This window comes from Saccopteryx leptura, chromosome 4 (assembly GCF_036850995.1).
Source record: "Saccopteryx leptura isolate mSacLep1 chromosome 4, mSacLep1_pri_phased_curated, whole genome shotgun sequence".
Classification (NCBI taxonomy): domain Eukaryota; kingdom Metazoa; phylum Chordata; class Mammalia; order Chiroptera; family Emballonuridae; genus Saccopteryx; species Saccopteryx leptura.
In genome coordinates, this window is record NC_089506.1 from 160,731,493 (window position 1) to 160,751,734 (window position 20,242).

The 20,242-nt window shown below is 38.7% G+C and overlaps 1 protein-coding gene across 1 annotated transcript in view; it reads right to left on the minus strand.

The window, feature by feature from the left end:
- LOC136403318 (uncharacterized) overlaps nt 1-19,578 on the minus strand; it is a 145,221-nt gene extending 125,643 nt beyond the window's left edge. Inside the window, exons 1-3 of the mRNA XM_066381959.1 lie at nt 19,476-19,578; nt 7,715-7,806; nt 2,757-5,093 (exon numbers count right to left, since the gene is read on the minus strand). Coding sequence (XP_066238056.1) covers nt 2,757-5,093; nt 7,715-7,772 — 2,395 coding nt within the window. The 5' untranslated portion in view covers nt 7,773-7,806; nt 19,476-19,578. The remainder of the gene's footprint in view (nt 1-2,756; nt 5,094-7,714; nt 7,807-19,475) is intronic.
- Nucleotides 19,579-20,242: the final 664 nt, after the last annotated feature.

Genomic DNA, 20,242 nt, shown 5'->3' on the forward strand with positions numbered 1-20,242 from the left:
TTATTTATTCATTTTTAGAGAGGAGAGAGAGAGGGAGAGAGAGGAGAGAGAGACAGAGAGAGAAGGGGGAGGAGCTGGAAGCATCAACTCCCATATGTGCCTTGACCAGGCAAGCCCAGGGTTTTGAACCGGCGACCTCAGCATTTCCAGGTCGACGCTTTATCCACTGCGCCACCACAGGTCAGGCCTAGATTTATATATATTAAAAATCCAGATCTCCAGCTATCTTGAAAGATCACGAAGCCTGGCTGCAGTGGACCTCAGGACGGTGCTCCTCTAGTTCACCAGCACATTTGTCACCACTCTTTGTCACCGGCGGCCTCTTTACTCATTTACGTTACTTCCCTGGCCCCTGTAGGCAGTCCAGGTTGTGGCCTCTAATCTAGTTCATTCTTACGGACACCCACACGGCTGGAGGGAACTGTGTAAATGTTATTGTTCGCGGCTAGACTTTGAGGAGTTGAAGGAGCCCTTTGAAAATGCAGACATAAGTTTGTGCCTATCTCAAATTTACAATTTTCTAGTGAAACAGAAAGGTGTTCCAGTTTCTCCTGCAATCTGCACTCTGAAAAAATTAAAAATCTTGGCCTGAGATAGCAATAATATGCTGACAATAGTATTGAATAAACTACGAAAACGCTTATAGCTTTGGGAGAGTCAAGGCCATGCAAAATTTATAAATTTAAATATATTTTAATGCAAACATTTACACTTCTGGACCATTTTCCTGCTTTTTTGTTTTTGTATGTGAATGAAATTTTGCACAAAGAAACCTGATGTGACTTCCCTGAATTTATTCTTTCATTCAACGAATATTCATTGAGTGTCTCCACTACAGAACAGGCTCTGTGCTGGCGCTGTGGATATAGCAATGATCACAGCAGTAAAAAACCCATACCCTCATGACTCCTTTCTAGTGGGAGAAGACAGACCCACCAACACCACAACAAATAAACAAAAAACAGTAAAAACAAAGCATATTAGAATGTGAAGTGCTACGTAGAAAAGTTAAACATGGACAAGAAATAGAGGATGCTTGGGTTGTGACGGAGAGGGTTCAGATCGCAATGTTCAGTTGAGTGGTCTGAGAATGCTTCTCTGAGAAGGTGCCATGTGAGCAAAAATGTGGAGAGATGAACAGGAATCATGTGGACATACAGGGGAAAGTGACTCAGTTGGTGGGAGCAGCCCAGGCCAGGGACTGATGGGGGATCTTGTCTGGCAGATTCTAGCAACTCAAGGAAGTCCGTGTGGCTGTAATAGAGTGACGGAGGAAGAGGAGTGAAGGAGTAAGAATTACAGGGACAGCCTTTTGCTGAATCACAATCACATAGGGAATCTGTAGCTGCAATAGTTTACCAAATGTGACAGTTTTAAAGCCTATTGAAATGCAATGTAAGCTTTGGGAAGCTTCTGACTTGAGTTACTGATTTTCTTATGGAAATATGCCTTGCTGGAAGAGTCAGTTCAGGGAGCAACATAACTATGGGGGCAGGAGAGCCAGCCTGGGTGAGAAGACTATACATCTAGGTGAGCACGTGTCTGCTCTGGAAGACACAGTGCGTTTATTGCAGGTCAGCTTCTTGCAGACCTGAATAATTACGGACTGAACCCAAAGCTGGGTGGGATTAATGCCATTCATTTGGTACTGGGAAGCAGTCACTCTGACTGGTATATCTTTGCTTTAGCGTGCTCCTATTAAGTAGGGGACTATATAGATTTTGTGTTGTTTTAGGGCATTTATTCTTCAGACGGCAAATTTCACATTTTCACATTTTATGCCAACACTTATGCAATTGATTTTACTTTTTGTATTTTATTTTAACTTCCACATTTTGTTAATTCTATTTAAAAATTGGTAATAGAACAGAAACAAAGAAAAAATAGCTTGATTAAATTCCATCATTTCAAATTCAATTTTTAGACGAGGTAGGAATGGTACTGGAAGTATGAAGTTTTTATTTGTTCATGACATAATTTAATATACAATGTGTAATAATGCTAATACTAAATATAAAATATTTTGGACTCATTGAGAAAAACAACAAGGACTTTTTATAAAGCAGCCAAAATGATACAGTACGAACCCAAGATTGAAGGCAGACAGGCAGTATTATGTACTTAAGAAAGAGCTTCCAGCTTAGCCCTCCTGAGGTCTGGGGAGTTTCTGGATTCTATCAATGGCTTGAGCATGACCAACCAATGTGCAAGGGAGGTCAGAGGTCTGCTTGAGTTCAGAGACCCCATGGATGGCTCAGTCAGGATTAGCTGTGGCCATTTCTGGTTTTTGTCCTTTGCTTTAATTACTATTCCACATGGCCTCCTGAGACACATATACCATATTTTTGCAACACCACAGCAAAGTTTAAAACTCATTTTATCACAAACACATTTTTCCTATTCTTCTAAACATGCTTAGTTTGCAAGACAGAAAGAAATGGTAGATTATGGAAGAGTGGCAAAAGGGTAATGTCTCCCAGAAAATTGATTTGGCTATACATCAACCTTTTAAAGAGAAATTGATTTCTTTTTTTTACTTTATATTAAACTGTAGCCTTGGTGATTTTGTTATGCACTATTTATGGGTGGGTGGGTGATATATGCTTGCCCATATTCATATAACTCTAAAATACTCCATAGATCTTCAACGATAAAGAAAAAAATTCCAAGCAATTAAAAAAAAAGCCCCCACAATAAGACTTTCCAAAGCTCAAATATGAATAAAGAGATGAAAGATTTTGTGTAGCACACTGTACCTTTCAAAGCTTTCTGCTTCTGAGGTGAAAGCAGTATGTCTATTTGGTGATAACAATTTCTCACTGGCTCATTTTTATCTCCTTCAGAATTCACCCTCATTAATGCAATCTGTTGGCACGCTGCAGCTGCCTCCTGTTTCAAACTGGTTGGTCCAGGGTTTATTTCCTCTTGGTCACTGTGTTGGTCCGCATCACTGGTCTGCAGTTTCTCAATAAGAAACAGATTATCTGTAGCACACGCTGCAGAGTTGAACTCGATAGTGTTTGGTGGAAAATCCTCTTGAAAAAAGACTTCATCGTCATTCTCATTTGTTAGGTCTTCAGAATTTTTGTGGCACATATATTTTACCACCGGCCTTATAAGGAACTTGTTTTTCTCAACATTTCCCAGAAAGCTGGGTGACTTGTCACGGTTTTTCATTTCCATGGGACAATTAGAATCAACCGTGCCTTCTTTACCATTTTGAATACTCAATCTTTGCTCTAACTCATCAGTTATGGAGGTCATGACTGACACTGTTGTATTGCTGGGGGTTGCAGTCTCTGCAGGACTTGCTGGGGACTTGGTCTGACCCCAATATGCAGAGCTGAGGCTACTTCTGTTGAGTGGGCTCCCAGTGGCGAGCCTGCCAGGGGCAAGGCTGAGAGTTGGACACTGTGTACTCCTTTTTTCCCATAGCTGCTGTGCATTTGTATGAGTGTCACTATGTAAAGTGGCTTTGTTCAAATCTCTATTAGTCACCTCAACTTGCTCTTCCTCATAGTCTGTCATACATTCAGTACAGTGGTCAAAGGAAAATGTATCCCCAGGGGTTTCTTTAAGTTCTGAAAGTCTGGTGGCCCTGTGGGATGGACAGAATGGGGTGAAAGACTTCACAGTATTTTGACTGCAAAGGAAAGATATAGAATTTGAGTTCTCACAGTATTCTGCAGGTATAATTTTGCTGCCTTTGCAATCAGTGTTGGCTGTCTTTTCTCCTATGTCTTTCGCATTCAGAGAAGATGAAAACTGAAAGTCAGAGTCTTTGACATCTTGAACTGAGAAGACGTTAGTAATGGTACTTGGCAAATAATTTATGCCTTCTGTTCTTTGCCGTATATATGAGTCTGATGCGATATGTTCTGGGATATCAAAGTTGATTTTTCTGTCTCTATCTACATCTTTAGGATCCTCAAAAGGCATTTTACTTGAATTTGTTTCACTTAAACTCATGGTCTTTAGGGCATCATGGGAGATAGAAAAAACATTTTCGAGAAAAGTCTCAGCTTCAAAGGATTGTTTGTTTTGCAGGGTGTTCTGACTAATTTTAAAGTCCTTCTGTTGAGAGATGGCATATTCTAACTCACTGTCATCTAAGACTGAAGATACTCTGTCAGGCTCATTCTCCCTCTTGGGGCCGGAGTGTCGGGAAAGCACAGCTGTGTCACGACTCTCCTTCTGGCCAGCAAACACAACAGGAGGAGAGACATGCAAACAATCCGAACTCTGATGCTCGTTTTCAAGCTGCCACTTTTCGGGTAGTCTAATACCAGACTGTGCAAAGGAGCTGGGACGTTCTTTAGTGGTGTGATCAGAGGGAACATTTCCGTATTTAGCTGCTTTCTCCCTTCTTTTAGGATGAGTTATATTGATTATTACATTCTGTTTCTTACCCCTATATTTCACTTTAATTCCTTTTCCTACAATGCCAACGTTCAGTGAGGGGCTCTCAGTCTCGGCAGTTTCTCCTTCATATTCAGACGGAGCCTCCAATTTGAGTGCAATCACTATACTCTTGTATTTAGAAGAGCAGCTTCTAGAAGAGTAAGATCTTTGGATATGTCTGACAGAGTAACACTGGTGACAGTTTGAACATCTCTTTTTTGTTGGGAACTGCATTTCTGTTTTACAGAAATATCTATTCTTGTTTGTTACTTGAACATTCAAATCCCCACATTTTAGTTCTATAATAATTTTGTTATTTGCGGGTTTAAAGCCTTTTCCTGTGGTTGGGAAATCCTGCAGTGTAATTTTTCCTGACAAGGGTTCTTCACAGCCGTTAGACATGGCCACTGGTAAGACTTTCTTTGGTTGATGAAAAATGGATGCAGGAGCTTTATCATTTTCAATCTCCCCACTTCTTTTGCTGTCAGACGGAGGTTGCTTTTTATCCTTAGGGAGAGAAGAGGAATTCTGCTTTCCATTCAGAGAAGCCGATGTCTGCTCATCTCTCTTTCCCTTGGCTTTCCTTAATGCCTCAGTTTGATGGAGCACAGCTTCTGAGCTGTCTCCTTTAACTTTCTTTTCAAGATCTTTTACATTTTTTTGGCATGCTTGATTAGCGGGCTGAGGATCACCTAAATAGGAAGCAAAACAAAAGTTACTGTGTTCATTTAGAGAGCAAATGTTCCAAATTCTAGAATGAAACTTAATACATATCTTTTTATTTTGAATAACATTTCTAGTATGTCAAAGTATTGCCCACAAAATTAATTTCTAATAAATATCTTATTTAAATCAATTATCTTAGAATACAAGTATTACTTGGTAATTTTAGGAAGTAAAAATATGATTAAGCTTAACTTTAAAACAGACATTTCCAAAATAGGTGAAATGAACATTTCAGACCAAATGTATACAAATAAATTTTAAGAGTCTTCTTGTTAAAGTGCAAGGTGCCATGGTCAGGTATTTGAACATATCAATTATAATACCAGTTATAATCAAGAAGAATCTAATCTGAGGTGGTACAACAAATAAAAATGTGAATAGAGCATCGGACTGGGATGCAGAGGACCCAGGTTCGAGACCCAGAGGTCGCCAGCTTGAGCGCGGGCTCATCTGGTTTGAGCAAAGCTCACCAGCTTGGACCCAAGGTCGCTGGCTCGAGCAAGGGGTTACTCGGTCTGCTGAAGGTCCATGGTCAAGGCACATATGAGAAAGCAATCAATGAACAACTAAGGTGTCACAATGAAAAACTGATGATTGATGCTTCTCATTTCTCTCCGTTCCTGTCTGTCTGTCCCTATCTCTTTCTCTCTCTCTGGCTCTCTGTCTCTGTAAAAAAAAAAAAAATAAATAAAAATGTGGGTGAAGTGAAAGGAAGACACCGAAGTGTGGTTGCTAGATAGCCCGTTAAACAGGTTTGCTAGCTCCCTGTGCCGAGGTTACGGGACTTTATACAGCAGAGAAGGCATTCTCGTGTCACCAGGCCTTCTCATTTTCCATAAGCTAACTGGATTCTAGATCTATTATGTGACATTTCCCAATTTCTGGGGCATGGCTCACAGTTTGAAACACCAATATATGGAGGCCAATATATTTAAGCACCAGCTCTGGCTGAATAACTGCTAGCTTGCAACATTTATTCCTCTGCTTTGTGATTTTAGAATATTTTGCTATGAGAAATTTGTGATCTTGAGCATGGGCTACTTGTGTAAAAACAGTGGATAAAACATTAAGACCTCAAATTATATTTAAACTCCATCTGAAAGAGAGTGTGAAGGAAAAGAAAGGAGAATGAGCAACAAGTAAATAATGATGTCAGGTAAATCTATAAACCAGGAGTCCACAGGGTACTTGTAATAAGTTGATTAAGCTAAAAATTAGACATAATTATTTATATATTTAATTGAAATATTCTTAATTTAAATATGATTTTATATATTTATATTTTTTTAATATAAAATTTACAAACATGCATATATAAACACATATAAAGAGTAAATACATAAATTCTTTTCAACGGGAAAAAGAAAAATATCCCATCAAAATGTGACTAAAGATGAGACAGAAATAGGGAATGCAGAAAAAAATTGCTGTTTCAGAAGCAAATAAATAATCTTAGGTTTAGGAATCATAATGCTCCAACTTCAGGAGAGTTATACAAATTTCTTTTATTATGTATGTATATATTCATTTAGTTTTTATTCAGAGGGGAGGCAGAGACAGACTCCCGCATGTGTCCCGACTGGGACCCACATGGCAAATCCACTAGGAGGCAATGCTTTATCCATCTGGGGCATTGCTCCATTGCTCAGCAACTGAGTTGTTCTTAGTGCCTGAGGTGGAGGCCATGGTGCTATACTTAGCACCCAGGGCCAACTCACTCCAATGGAGCCATGGCTGTAGGAGGGGAGGAGAGAGAGAGAGAGAGAGAGAGAGAAGCAAGAGGGAGAGGGGTGAAGAAGTAGATAGGTGCTTCTCCTGTGTGCCTTGACGGGGAATCGAACCCATGACATCCACATGCCAAGCTGATGCTCTACCAATGAGCCAATCAGCAATAACCAGTATACAAATTTCTGATTTGCCACATATGTTCTCCAAGCATGGTGAAGTTCCTTAAGCAGTATAACCATTCCCATCTGCCTCTAATCTAGCCTGAGGGAATGGCCTTTTCATTGCAAGTACTGAAACAGTTGCCAGCAGGCCTGGTTATAACCTGAGAGCAATAATGTTAAGTCGTAGAGACATATCTCTCTAAAACCCCTTTACAACACAGTATGAACATGGTAGCAGTATATAGACTGAGAGACTGCCTTCCAGAACTGTAGATTCCAATTTATTCTTTTAAAAACACCCTCATGCCAAGAACAGTTTAGTTTATAGCCCTTTTCAATTTTACAATTTATAAAATAGCAGTTGACTACACTTCAATTTCTGCAAGTAGGAAGATAGAACTGAGATAGTTACATAATAATGTATGAAACACAGATTCGAAGAATAGGGGTCTTAGTAGCTTTTGTCTGAATAAGTAAATATTTTATTTATTTAAATTTTTATTCACAATACATGTATCATTAATAATTAATGCAGAAGTATATACACAATAACAGTTGACCATACCTCTAGACCATTTTATAATATTTATATGCATTTATCTTCTTGCTTTTATAAACATTCCTGTGATAAAGAAGAAAGTACATAAGCTGGGTAGTTCATTTTACACATACTTATAAAATGAATGAATTGGACGTACACATTGGGAGATTCAAGAGTTTCCATTTTTTACAGGCTTTTCTTCTTTTTCTCCTCATTTTTGGGAGCTAAGGGTCTTCAGCTTTCACCATCCTTTGAAAGCAAAATATTTGAAATTATATTCCACTCAGAATTTAGTTTTAGTAAAATTGCTGACTAACTCAACTCATTCCAAAGTAATAGCATAGTATCTTTCTCTGCCATTCCACAGTGTTCACCTTTGAAACATACTATCATAATTACACTTTCCTTTTCTATTTAATTTCACCCCAAATAGTTAGTGAATTATTTTATGCCACATGGACATTCAAACATGTTTTTTTCATATGTGTAGGCATGTAGGATACAAATTATAAAATCCTATATATTCCAGTTTTTCTTGGCCTAATAGAAATATCTAATTTTTTATGAAGTTGAACTAATTTGTTGCCCTGCTAAATTAAATTTGCCTTCATTACATTATTATATACATTACAGTTAAATATAAGATTAAATATACATGATATATTCTTTGTAGAAGATAAATAATTCTTTACCTTTATTGTGAACAAAAGGGTTATTTTCCCTGTTGATGATGCCTTTGCTAACAGAAGATATTTGTGCAGAGATATTTGAGATTGAACTGTATGCAAAGATGCAAAGAGAGCTTCACTGAAGTAGTATTTCCAGTGTTTCGGCAGCCTGTGCCTTGAAAGACCTCAGCAGACAAGCTCCACTTCTATCTGTTTTACCCTAACTCAAAGAAAGTTGGTTGGTTTGTGGCCAGTCTTGGCAAAAATGTATCTAAATTCTTCTTAACTCATCTTTCCCTTCAAACTTTCCTACTTTACAATATTGGTGATTTCAAATAGTTTTTCTTTCAGATAGTTTGAAAGTCTCATAAGTTTCTGAAAATATTTCCCCTCTTAGATTGTGATTTTTATAGAGTGGAATAAACTCTCTTTCGTCATCTTCCAATTATCTTTCCTATTCTCTCCCTCAACAGGCAAAATCAAGTTTCTATGGCTAAGAAAGCAATATCCCCTTTTTCTTAGAAGGCCAACATAGGGGTAGGGTTGAGGAGAGGACTACAACATATAATATCTTACTTTTTTTTTTTATTCGTCTTAGACATATTGGATTTTCTAATTTAAAAATAGCTTCAAGGCCCTGGCCGGTTGGCTCAGTGGTAGAGCGTCGGCCTGGTGTATGGGGGACCCGGGTTCGATTCCCAGCCAGGGAACATAGGAGAAGCGCCCATTTGCTTCTCCACACCCCCCCTTCCTCTCTGTCTCTCTCTTCCCCTCCCGCCGCCAAGGCTCCATTGGAGCAAAGATGGCCCAGGCGCTGGGGATGGCTCCTTGGCCTCTGCCCCAGGCGCTAGAGTGGCTCTGGTCATGGCAGAGCGACGCCCCGGAGGGGCAGAGCATCGCCCCCTGGTGGGCAGAGCGTTGCCCCTGGTGGGCGTGCCGGGTGGATCCCGGTGGGGCGCATGCGGGAGTCTGTCTGACTGTCTCTCCCCGTTTCCAGCTTCAGAAAGAAAAAGAAATTAAAAAACAAAATGCTTCAAAAGCGGCCCTAGCCGGTTGGCTCAGTGGTGGAGTGTCAGCCTGTCGTGCAGGAGTCCTGGGTTCGATTCCGGCCAGGGCACACAGGAGAGGCGCCCATCTGCTTCTCCACCCCTCCCCCTCTCCTTCTTCTCTGTTTCTCTCTTCCCCTCCCACAGCCAGGGCTCCATTGGAGCAAAGGTGGCCCGGGCACTGAGGATGGCTCCATGGCCTCTGCCTCAGGCGCTAGAATGGCCCTGGTTGCAACAGAGCAATGCCCCAGATGGGCAGAGCATCGCCCCCTGGTGGACATGCCGGGTGGATCCCGGTCAGGCGCATGCGGGAGTCTGTCTGACTGCCTCCCCGTTTCCAACTTCAGAAAAATACAAAAAAAAAAAAAATGCTTCAAAAGCGCTTGGCTAGGCTATCGGTTATTTCTAGTCCCATAGAGCTTGAATAACAAAACGCAGACTACTGTGCTGTGCTGAATGGAGAGTGCCTCCATCTTTGAGTCAGAAGTTCTGGGTTGTGGTCTGGCTCTGCTACTTACTTGGCAGGTCTGGTAATCTGTTAGGCTGAGTTTCCTTTGCCTTTAAGATGGAAACTATAAATTCCAAACACAACTGACAATGCGTAATAAATGACTCCAGTCAAATGACGTCATCATTCTTACCTTATGTTAGAATATAACAGATCTATTAGAATATATACATTTACAGCAAAATGGTGGGATCTTGATAACATTATACGAAGTGAAATAAGTAAATCAGAAAAAACCAGGAACTGCATTATTCCATACGTAGGTGGGACATAAAAGTGAGACTAAGAGACATTGATAAGAGTGTGGTGGTTACGGGGGGCAGGGGGGAGAGGGAGAGGGAAAGGGAGAGGGGGAGGGGCACAAATAAAACTAGATAGAAGGTGACAGTGGACAATCTGACTTTGGGTGATGGGTATGCAACATAATTGAACGACAAGATAACCTGGACATGTTATCTTTGAATATATGTATCTTGATTTATTGATGTCGCCCCATTAAAAAAATAAAATTATTTAAAAAATTAAAAAAAAGAACAAATACACACATAATTAGAATCTAGCAGTGCCTGACTTTGAAAGAATATCCATCACATCAGAGCTGCAAGTGAATGCTTAGATAAATCTAATCAAACCATCAAACCATTTTTTTTTTTTTTACCAAAAATATCTGAAGAAGTTTTCAAGATGAACTCATCCAAAGTTCTTTTTGCATAAGGAAAAAAAAAACGATACCAAGAGAGTCCTTGCTTCTTGTTGTACAGTAATTGTGGCAAATTCATGAGTAGAACCCAGGCTATGAGGAGTTAGTCAAGCTCTCTCTTCGAATGGATACATGTGGTGTAGATGCCCTGGGATTGTTTCTGATCACACAGAACATTTAAATCCATTTGCATTTTGGCTCCTAAAGAGCGTTACAACTTTGATCCAGGAAATTGAAGGAAATGTAGCATCTAGCACTGTGCCTGACATATAGTAGGCATCTCATTTAATACATACTCATGAATAAGTGAATTAGATAGCCCCATTGTTCATCTAATTAATTGTTTTCAGTAATGTGCCCTCTTGTATTTCTAAATGTATTTTTTCCTTTGTCTATGTATAAGTGTTGATAATTAATAAAGATTCTATTTTTAATACATGTACTGTTCATCTTTTCCCACACTAGTTCTCTCTCTTGCTCTGACTTCCATAAAAGGCACTGAAGTCTGCTGATGGTGGCACCTAAAGTAGCATGAGTCCATTCTGTAGGGGGTGCTACAATTTCTACTTAATTGAATGGTGGCAAACATTTCTTCCTATTTGCCTGTTAAACTTGGCATGGCTGTAGCCACACTGTTCATACTAATCCTGAGCAAAATTAGGGGTGGGAGAAGGTTCCTTAGAATCTTAGTCTCCTGTTGCTTTGTGTGGGACTCACTTCCTCCAAGATAGTCAACCACTTTATTTATTCTCCAGCTTCTCTTTCTTCTTTTAGAAAGAGCCTACTAAAACTTATTTATGGCCCTGGCCATTTGGCTCAGTGGTAGAGTGTCGGCCTGGCATGAGGATGTCCCGGGTTCGATTCCTGGCCAGGGCACACAGGTGAAGCGCCCATCTGCTTTTCCACCCTTCCCCCTCTCCTTTCTTTCTCTCTCTCTCTTCCCCTCCTGCGGCCAAGGCTCCATTGCAGCAAAGTTGGCTCCATGGCCTCTGCCCCAGGTACTAGAATGGCTCTAGTTACAATGAAGCAATGCCCCAGATGGGCAGAGCATCGCCCCCTAGTGGGCATGCCGAGTGGATCCCGGCGTGGCGCATGTGGGAATCTGTCTCTCTGTCTCCCTGCTTCTCACTTCAGAAAAAAAAATACAAAAACAAAAACAATAGAAAAGAACTTATTCACAGAGAGAGTGCTTAGGACACCAGCAAAGTAGGGGCACTAAAAAAAGTTTTAGAAGATTAAAGAATTTAATACACTGTATTTCAAAAAAATTAAAAGTGGTCACCTTTGGAAAAAATTAGAATAGTGTTAGATTTCTTCACACATAGTCTAGGATTTTATTTTATTTTTTTAGTCTAGAATTTTAAATTTCTTTCTCTCTCTCTCTCTCTCTTTCTTTCTTTTTTTTAATTAAATGAGTGGCAGGGAAGCAGACAGACAGATTCCCAATTGCACCCCAGCTGGGATCCACCCAGCAAGCCTCTACCTGGCGAGATTCTCTGCCCATCTGAGGCCACTGCTCTGTTGCTTGGCAACTGATCCATCTTAGTGCCTGAGTCCAGGCCATCCAGCCATCGTCAGCGCCCAGGGCCAACTTTGCTCGAACCATTCGAGCCATGGCTGCAGGAGGGGGAGAGATAGAGAGATAGAGAGAAAGAGAGAAGGAGGAGGGAGGTAGGGGGAAGGGTGGAGAAGCAGATGGTCGCTTCTCTTGTGTGCACTGACTGGGGAATCAAACCCGGAAGCCAGGCTGACGATCTACCACTGAGCCAACCGGCCAGGGTAGACTTTAAATTTCACATGAAGATACTTTAATCTTTTCAAATCTTTCCTACAACGAGTTAGTAATATTTGCCTATTTCCTATCTCTAAAAAAGAGTATTACAAAGTTTTCCCTCTTTCAATTTTCTGTCCCTTCTCTTCTTTCTGCATTCTCCATGATGATCTATACAGATGATTCTAAAATTCATAATTCTAGTCCAGACTTCCCCCCTGTCAAAGTCTAGGCTTAAATGTCAACGGAAAAGTTGACTTACCTACTTGGCTGTCTTATCGGAATTTCCTACTTATCATGTCACAAACTGAGCTCTTGATGTCCCCTGTCTTCTCCAATTGTTTACTCCCCAGAATTGTTCTAATCTCAGTTAACAGTTTCCCATCTAACTCACGTCAAGCACCCAAATGTCATCCTTGACTCGGCTCTTTACCTACTGTCCTCATCAAACCTATCAGCAAGTTTTCCCCTTTCTGTTTTTAAATATCTTATCCTTAATATACCCACTAATGTTTTCTTTATTGCTAGTACCCCATCCTAAGCCTCTCTCTCTACACATATACATCTGTGTGTACAGGTACCTGTATACATATGTAGTCCAGACTTTAAAAACATATATGTTTATAATACATTTAAATATGTACATTCATTTATATTTTACATCTGGAAAATTGCAATGGATTTCTAACTGATTATCTTACTTCTATATATCATTTGATTATTTATATAGCAGCAAGATTTTTTAAATATATAAATTAAATCATGTCATTCCCCCTCTCTAACATTCTCTCCTTCCACTTTGAAAAAATATTGAAAGCACTTCAGTTTTTCTTTTTACACATATGCATAAAGTATAATTTTATCCACAAACAAAATACATCATCACTAGGCCTTCAAATATGCATTAAGGTATCAATTTCACCAGAGTTCCTGGGTTTATATTTTTTATAAAAGTTTATTTGTTCTGTGCAAAATTGGCAATGAAGCTCAGAAAAGTTACCATGATTACAGTCATACATCAGCCAAATTCTGTTACATTTGAGACCTTTCTATTGAATTTTATATATTTTTTTTCTACCTGAGCTTTGACTCATTACTGTAATTCACAGAAGAATGAGAAAAAATGTTAACAGGAAATACTAACAATATTCCCTGAAGAATTACATACTGATAGTATTATTCTAAGAAAACTGTTAAAACATAAAGTTTCTTTTTAAGGTATTAGGAAATTTTACTAGCGCCACTTTTTTGACAAATCACTTAAAAATTCTCTATTGTATTGCTAACCTGAAACATTTTTCTTGAAACATTCAAAGAGAATGTTCTGTTATCAATAAGAAAAGATTAATAAAAGTGTAAATAATGATCACTATTAAAATTCTAGATGAGACTAAATGTGAAATTAATTCAGAAAGTTACATGCTTAACTTTAGGGTAGCACATCATCTGTACTCTATATAATGCCCATTGGCTCCACTTTGTTGTAGAATTTGAAAGCAACTTTGGTTTATTCTTTATAACTGTAGGTTCTTGTTTTTAACACAAAGCCTATGTTCTCTGCACTAAATGTTTAAAAGAAATTTTACACATAAGACAAATTATAAAAAGTTTCATTTTAAAAATATTTGAAAAGAAAATTCCAAAATTTCTCTTTACTTTAGAAAGTATGCTTTAACTGTACAAACTTGTCTATTATCATTCTTAATTTTGAATAGCATGTGTTTTAAACTACAGCCTTTTGTCTTTTTTTTTTTTTTTTGTATTTTTCTGAAGCTGGAAACAGGGAGAGACAGTCAGACAGACTCCCGCATGCGCCCGACCGGGATCCACCCGGCACGCCCACCAGGGGCGAAGCTCTGCCCACCAGGGGGCGATGCTCTGCCCCTCCGGGGCGTCGCTCTGCCGCCACCAGAGCCACTCTAGCGCCTGGGGCAGAGGCCAAGGAGCCATCCCCAGCGCCCGGGCCATCCCTGCTGCAATGGAACCTAGGCTGCGGGAGGGGAAGAGAGAGACAGAGAGGAAGGAGGGGGGGTGGGGTGGAGAAGCAAATGGGCGCTTCTCCTATGTGCCCTGGCTGGGAATTGAACCTGCGACTGCGCACGCCAGGCCGACACTCTACTGCTGAGCCAACCGGCCAGGGCCTGTCTTTTTTTTTAATGGTATGTACAAGCATATGAAGAATTATGTTGGAAAACAGCTGTTTCAGTAGTGCCCATATAACGTATCAGACTTGCATTATAGGTTGTGAGGATAGAAACTTACCAGACGTGGTTATTGGGCAGTAATTGTTAATAAATAATTTCCTAGAGTCTGGAAACTAAACAGCTTTAATTAAGATCATTTAAGCTATTATAAGTTGTTCTTCACACCTTTATTTCCTTCCCTGGGTTAAAAATATTGAAGACTGTTTTTATATCCTTATTTATATACTTTCATATGGGTAAAATGTTAGAATCTATTAGGTTAAAATTTTAAAAGAGAAACAAGCACATCTCAAGACCAATGAGACCGACTTTTCCTCTCCCTGAGCATACAATGGGCAGGTGTTGAAGCTTACAGGGGATATTCATGTCCATCTGCAAAAGAGACTCTTGGTATTCATTGGAGCATAAATCTGTTCAAGTGTTCAGTTCAGAGGCTAAATATAAAAGTACTTAAATACTAAAATAATTATCTTTAAACATAAATTTTGTTGGAATGCCATCTCCGTTTGACCCATAATACATCAAACATAATTTAGTAGATGAGAGTAATCCTTGAAGACCAAGAAGCTCATCTGATGTAAGTTAAATCAGAATCTCTGTAGAAATCAAATGCAGATAGAAAAGAGCATCATGTAGTGTGGAATTTATTATTGTCATTATTACTATTACTAATGTTTTAAAAGCTAGGTAAAAATCTGTATTAGTAACGCAGAAGAAAATTGAGCTCAATATTTAATAAAGGTTGATACATTAAGTAATACCAATAAAGGGAGGGAAGGATGAACCAAAAATGGAAATCTTTTAACGCTTCCAGAAGTGCTTGCCCTGCTTACAGGACAGATAGGTGTGAGGTCATCTCTCGACTCCCTCAGTTCCCATCCGAGGAACCAGAATGAGATGGAGGAATTGCCTAACAAAACAGTGCTGAGATGTGTTTCACTTCTTTCTCCACCATAGCAAGCTTCTGAAAGTGAGCATTTTTTTACTAATGATTTTTTGAAAGGTTTTTCTTGCTTTTACTATGTTAAATGTAAAGGCTCTTCCTGAATGCTTCAGAAACTCGCCCTTTCCTCTCTCACTTCCTTATAGAATGATTTAAGTGAAGGGAGCAACATTATAATTGGGAAAACCCAGTGTACTTCCCACAGAGATAGCCTTAAGAATTTGGTGCTCTGTGCCTGCTATGGGCTGAAGATTCAGAGCCGGACTTAATATAAAATGTAAATATATATAATGCAAGCTTGAAGGAATTTACAGTTTAGCACAGGGTTACTCAAATTTGAGAGTACTTAAGAATCACTGAGCCACTTGCTAACAATGTAGATTTTTCGCCTCGCTTTAGAGATTCAGATACTAAGGTGAGGCCAAGGAATATACATTTTTAAATAAGCACCCACCTTCCAATCCCCTGTCACCCACACCAAGAGATTCTGGTTTCAGAGGCACTGTTGAAATAGATACAATTGAGTAGGTGGAATGAAGCGTCCTTCATAAAATCTTCGATAGCTTTCAGATGTTAGGCTAGGGCAGCCTCGAAGAAACTCGCAATGAATTCAGTTTCACTTCAGCTACTTCATATTTCTCCTCGCCCAGATGGTACAGACTAAGGTTAAAATTTTGTATTTTTATTTTTTGTTTTAAGCACAGATTCTCTTTCTTTCCATATCAGGAAACTCCTAGGAGGAAAAAAAACTCTAAGAGATAATCACTTTTATTTTCCCTCAACCCAGTATAAATTGTGATTTAGTACACAATTTAGTACCCAAATTGTGTACTAAATCAATATTAAGGGCTAACTCCTCAGTATTTTCTTAGATCTGTGCTAAACATGACATGTGTTAAAAGTCAGATTAATAGGCCAGGGCCACTCAAGTAAGATGTCATGTATTTTTCATTGCATATCTCCTTTGTGTTCACGTTTGGCTCTGTCAAAGAGTTCCTAAATATTGGGTTTGACTTTGCTTGTAAGAGCTAAAATGGTTGGTAAGTACATGGAGGACTGCATTGTAGTGGAAGTGTTCAGAAGGAGGATGTTTAGCAGGGTGAATGAGGCACCTAAACCTTGATCTTTATATTTATGATGGTGCATCCATCGTCTCCTTAGAGCTTCAGTATTTATGGGGCATGGTTCTTCATGAAGCACACCTCGTGTGACTGTCTGCCTGGGACTGAAGCGGATCCCTGGCTGCTCCATGGTTAACCTGACTTGAGCCAACAGAACTCCAAAGGAAATTTAGATAAAACACCCCAGTGTACACAGACTCAGATTACCCTGGGCTCTGAGAAATCACTAGAGATGTGGGCCAAAATACAGGATCCACAAGGGCAGAGATCTTGTCTCCCTTATACTTTGATGTGTTCTTGTTCCATACCTGTGGAAGATCACAGTAGCTGATAACCATGTGTTGGATGAATGAATGAATCCAACTGGCACTATTGTTCCTCAGCTTCAGTCATTTGTGTACTACTTTCATGAGCTTTACTACTCCCATGTAATAGCTGTGCTGTTACTTGTTTAATAGTTTTTAATTCATTAATTTTTTTACTTTAGCTTCATGTTAGACAATAATATATGTGAAATTCTGGGTGGGAGTTAATACACATCAAAACAAAAACAAATAATTAAAAAAAAATCTTCATTTTGTACCTCCCAGAACCATTTTGCATATCAGTAGTGGTATGTGCCACTCACTTTAGAAGGGGCAATCATATGTTATGTGTTATTATCATGACATTATTAGACTAGAAAACCCTGAAGAAGTGTATTTTTCTTTGGCCACCTAGAATAAAAACAAGCGAACAAAAAACCCAAACCTGATCTATAGCCACTGCTAAATTCTAAAGAGAGTAAGAAAAATCTCAAGTCAGTATTTAAATTAAATTCAAAATCTCTTTTCCTATCCGGTAAGAAAAAAATTGTTTTTCTCATACCCCCCCCCCCCCAAATGGCCACATGTTAATTCTACTTCAAATCATTCAGAAGAAAGTAATAAACAGGTTGCATTTCTGTGAAAATGTTGTCATCATCTGCTGTTAACTAAGAGACAACTTTTTATTTTTGCAATGTTAAACTTTGATCTTAAGGTGATTACATTACCCTGACAGACTAAATCTAAGCAAAATTTTTCATTGGGCAGATAGCCCGGGCTAACATTCCATCCCATCTCTCAAATTCACTGAGGTCTGGACAGTCCCATGAAGCAAAAGTAACATAACAGTACATTTTGTGCATGTACTGTGTACCTTCAAAAGTCAGATCATATCCAGAAGTTTTATTTTTTTTGCAAAGATAACCAGGAAGCAGTCTCTGAAAGAGGCTTCACAGCTGATGAGAGACTTGAGAATTTGACTCTGTAAATACTGGTATGCCATTTCAAAGATTTATTTGATAATTTGGTTATTGGTTGATTTTCCCCCTAAAGAGAAGACACCAAGACTATTTTATGAGCATCCTAATTGTAGTTTCATCACAGGTTACTACAGATTTGTTTCAGAAGTTAAATAACTTCATATAAAATATTTTAAAGAAGTGAATTGTTAGCAACTGAGGGAATATCTAAAAAATTAAGTAGACAGTAGTGATCTCTTTTTATATATACTCAATGATATATAGGCTTTTGATACTTTGCACTCACAGTGCTTACTGTTTAGTGAGGAAAATAAATAAATATATCCCTGGCTATATAATTACAATATTAATAAGTGCTACTTAATTAGGTTGTAATAGAGTGCATAACAGGAAAACCTAATCTAGTGGAGGCCTCCTTGAGAGAATGACTTCAGGCTGAAACCTGAGTGGGAAGGGAGAACAGAGAGAAGAGCCCAACACAGAGGCCCTGAGAAAACATGGGCATTGGGGAGAGCTGAAAGGTCAGTGCGGCCAGAGATGAAGGTACAGCTTGAGGAGTGGTGGGAACTGAGGAGAGATGAATCATTGGGACCTCATCACTCAGGAGATCCATTTTTCAGTTTTCTTTCCAAATAAAGAATTTGAGGATACTTGTTCAACATTAAGGTAATCTGATACTAACACACACACACACACACACACACACACACACACACACACACCTAATGTTTAAATTCTGGAAGAAGAAAAGGGAGATGAAAAACCACATAATATTTAAATTCTAAGTGAAAATGAGGAAAGGAAGAGTGGCTATCTTACTGCTGATTGTGAGAGGAAACTTTGATTGTAAATACTTATTGCCATCAAATCTTGGAACATATTATTTAAAAACCAACTGAGAGTAAAATTGCAAATACATCATTTTGCAAAGTTTGATTTGGGATTCTTTATACAAAAATATTAGCCAGAATATTTGCCTATAAAATTGGTTTAAACCTCAAAGTAATTACAGTTATTGTTATAGAAAAAAGCAATTTAATGCTTTCTTTCTTAAGATCAGATCATAATGTCTTGGGTGATACTTTTCAAAAATTAAATAAAAATATTTATGTAAGTAAATTAAGGCAAAATTAATGCCCTACTAACTAAACCAGATGAGAAAATCATTTGGTAATTTATTAAAATCAAATATACATTTGGTAGTAAGTTTAATGCTGCAATGGAAACAAAGCAGAATATGGAACCTGAAAACAAAGATTACTGCTTTGAAATGAAACTGATCCTCCATGAATTCAGAATGAATTTCAATTATGCTTAAAAGCCTCGCTTGTCAATTGCATTTTCTTTGCTTTCCAAATGCATACTTTATTTCAAATTAGAATATGGCTGGTGGCTATTCAAATGTGCATGTGAGATCTCTCTTAGCTTAAATAAAAGAGGCTACTGAGAATTTTTTTCGATGTATCCATCTTCTCTGATAACAGAGCAATTTACAAACAGCTGTTGGATTTTCTGTAACTGTAAAGAAATGCATTGTTAATTGTCTTCATATATAACTTCAAAAATTTTTCTTTTTGCTATTATCCTTTGTTAAGTAACTCATTTAGGGCAACAAGGGTTTAAAACAACATAGAAAAAAGAAGAAAGGAAATAGAACATATAATCAGCTCACCTGAATAAAGCTTTCATTGATTCCTCAGCTCTGAAGGAGACAGGAATTAAATGCAAATATGTATTTTGAGAGGCAAGAAAATGAAGTAAAGATTTGAGGACCTTGTCTTGTTCTACTTTGGATTTATCTGGGTTGTCTAAATCCAAAATCTGATTATCATATTTAATCTTATGCAGTGTAAGGAATGATCTACCATCCTTTAATCCATCTATTATTACCCATCTTAATCATTCCTAAAGTCCGTTATTTTCCAATATACTTTTAGTGCACAATGATGCTCCTGTAGATTAGGAGCTTGGATAGGAGCATTTATGAAACACAACTATGAGATGAAGAAGACGAAACCCAAACAAAAATGAAAACTGAAATGATCTAGTTTGGCTCTTTATCAGCTATTTATCTTCGTGTGGTAGATACAAGGTGTATGGCCAGTAGTTGCCGCCATCACTGCCATACATGTCCAGGTTCCTGTAAAGCCAGTTGCCATAGCCACCATCACAGCTGCCTGGCCTGTGCAGGTTCACATTTGATTTGGACAGACAGTAATGAAACAACGGAGCCAAGAACTGGTGGGCCATTAGCTTTAATCCTAGCTTGCACCCAGCGGGCAAGAAACACATATAGTGGGAAAACACTTCCCTTTCTATTCAGGGTTCCCAAAGCCACTGACTTATCTGAGTTTTCTAGAATCAAAGGTTTCTATTTCACCAGCCTTATTCACCTCTGTTCCCCATCTCCTTTTCTCTGCACAAACTGGCTTCCTCTTC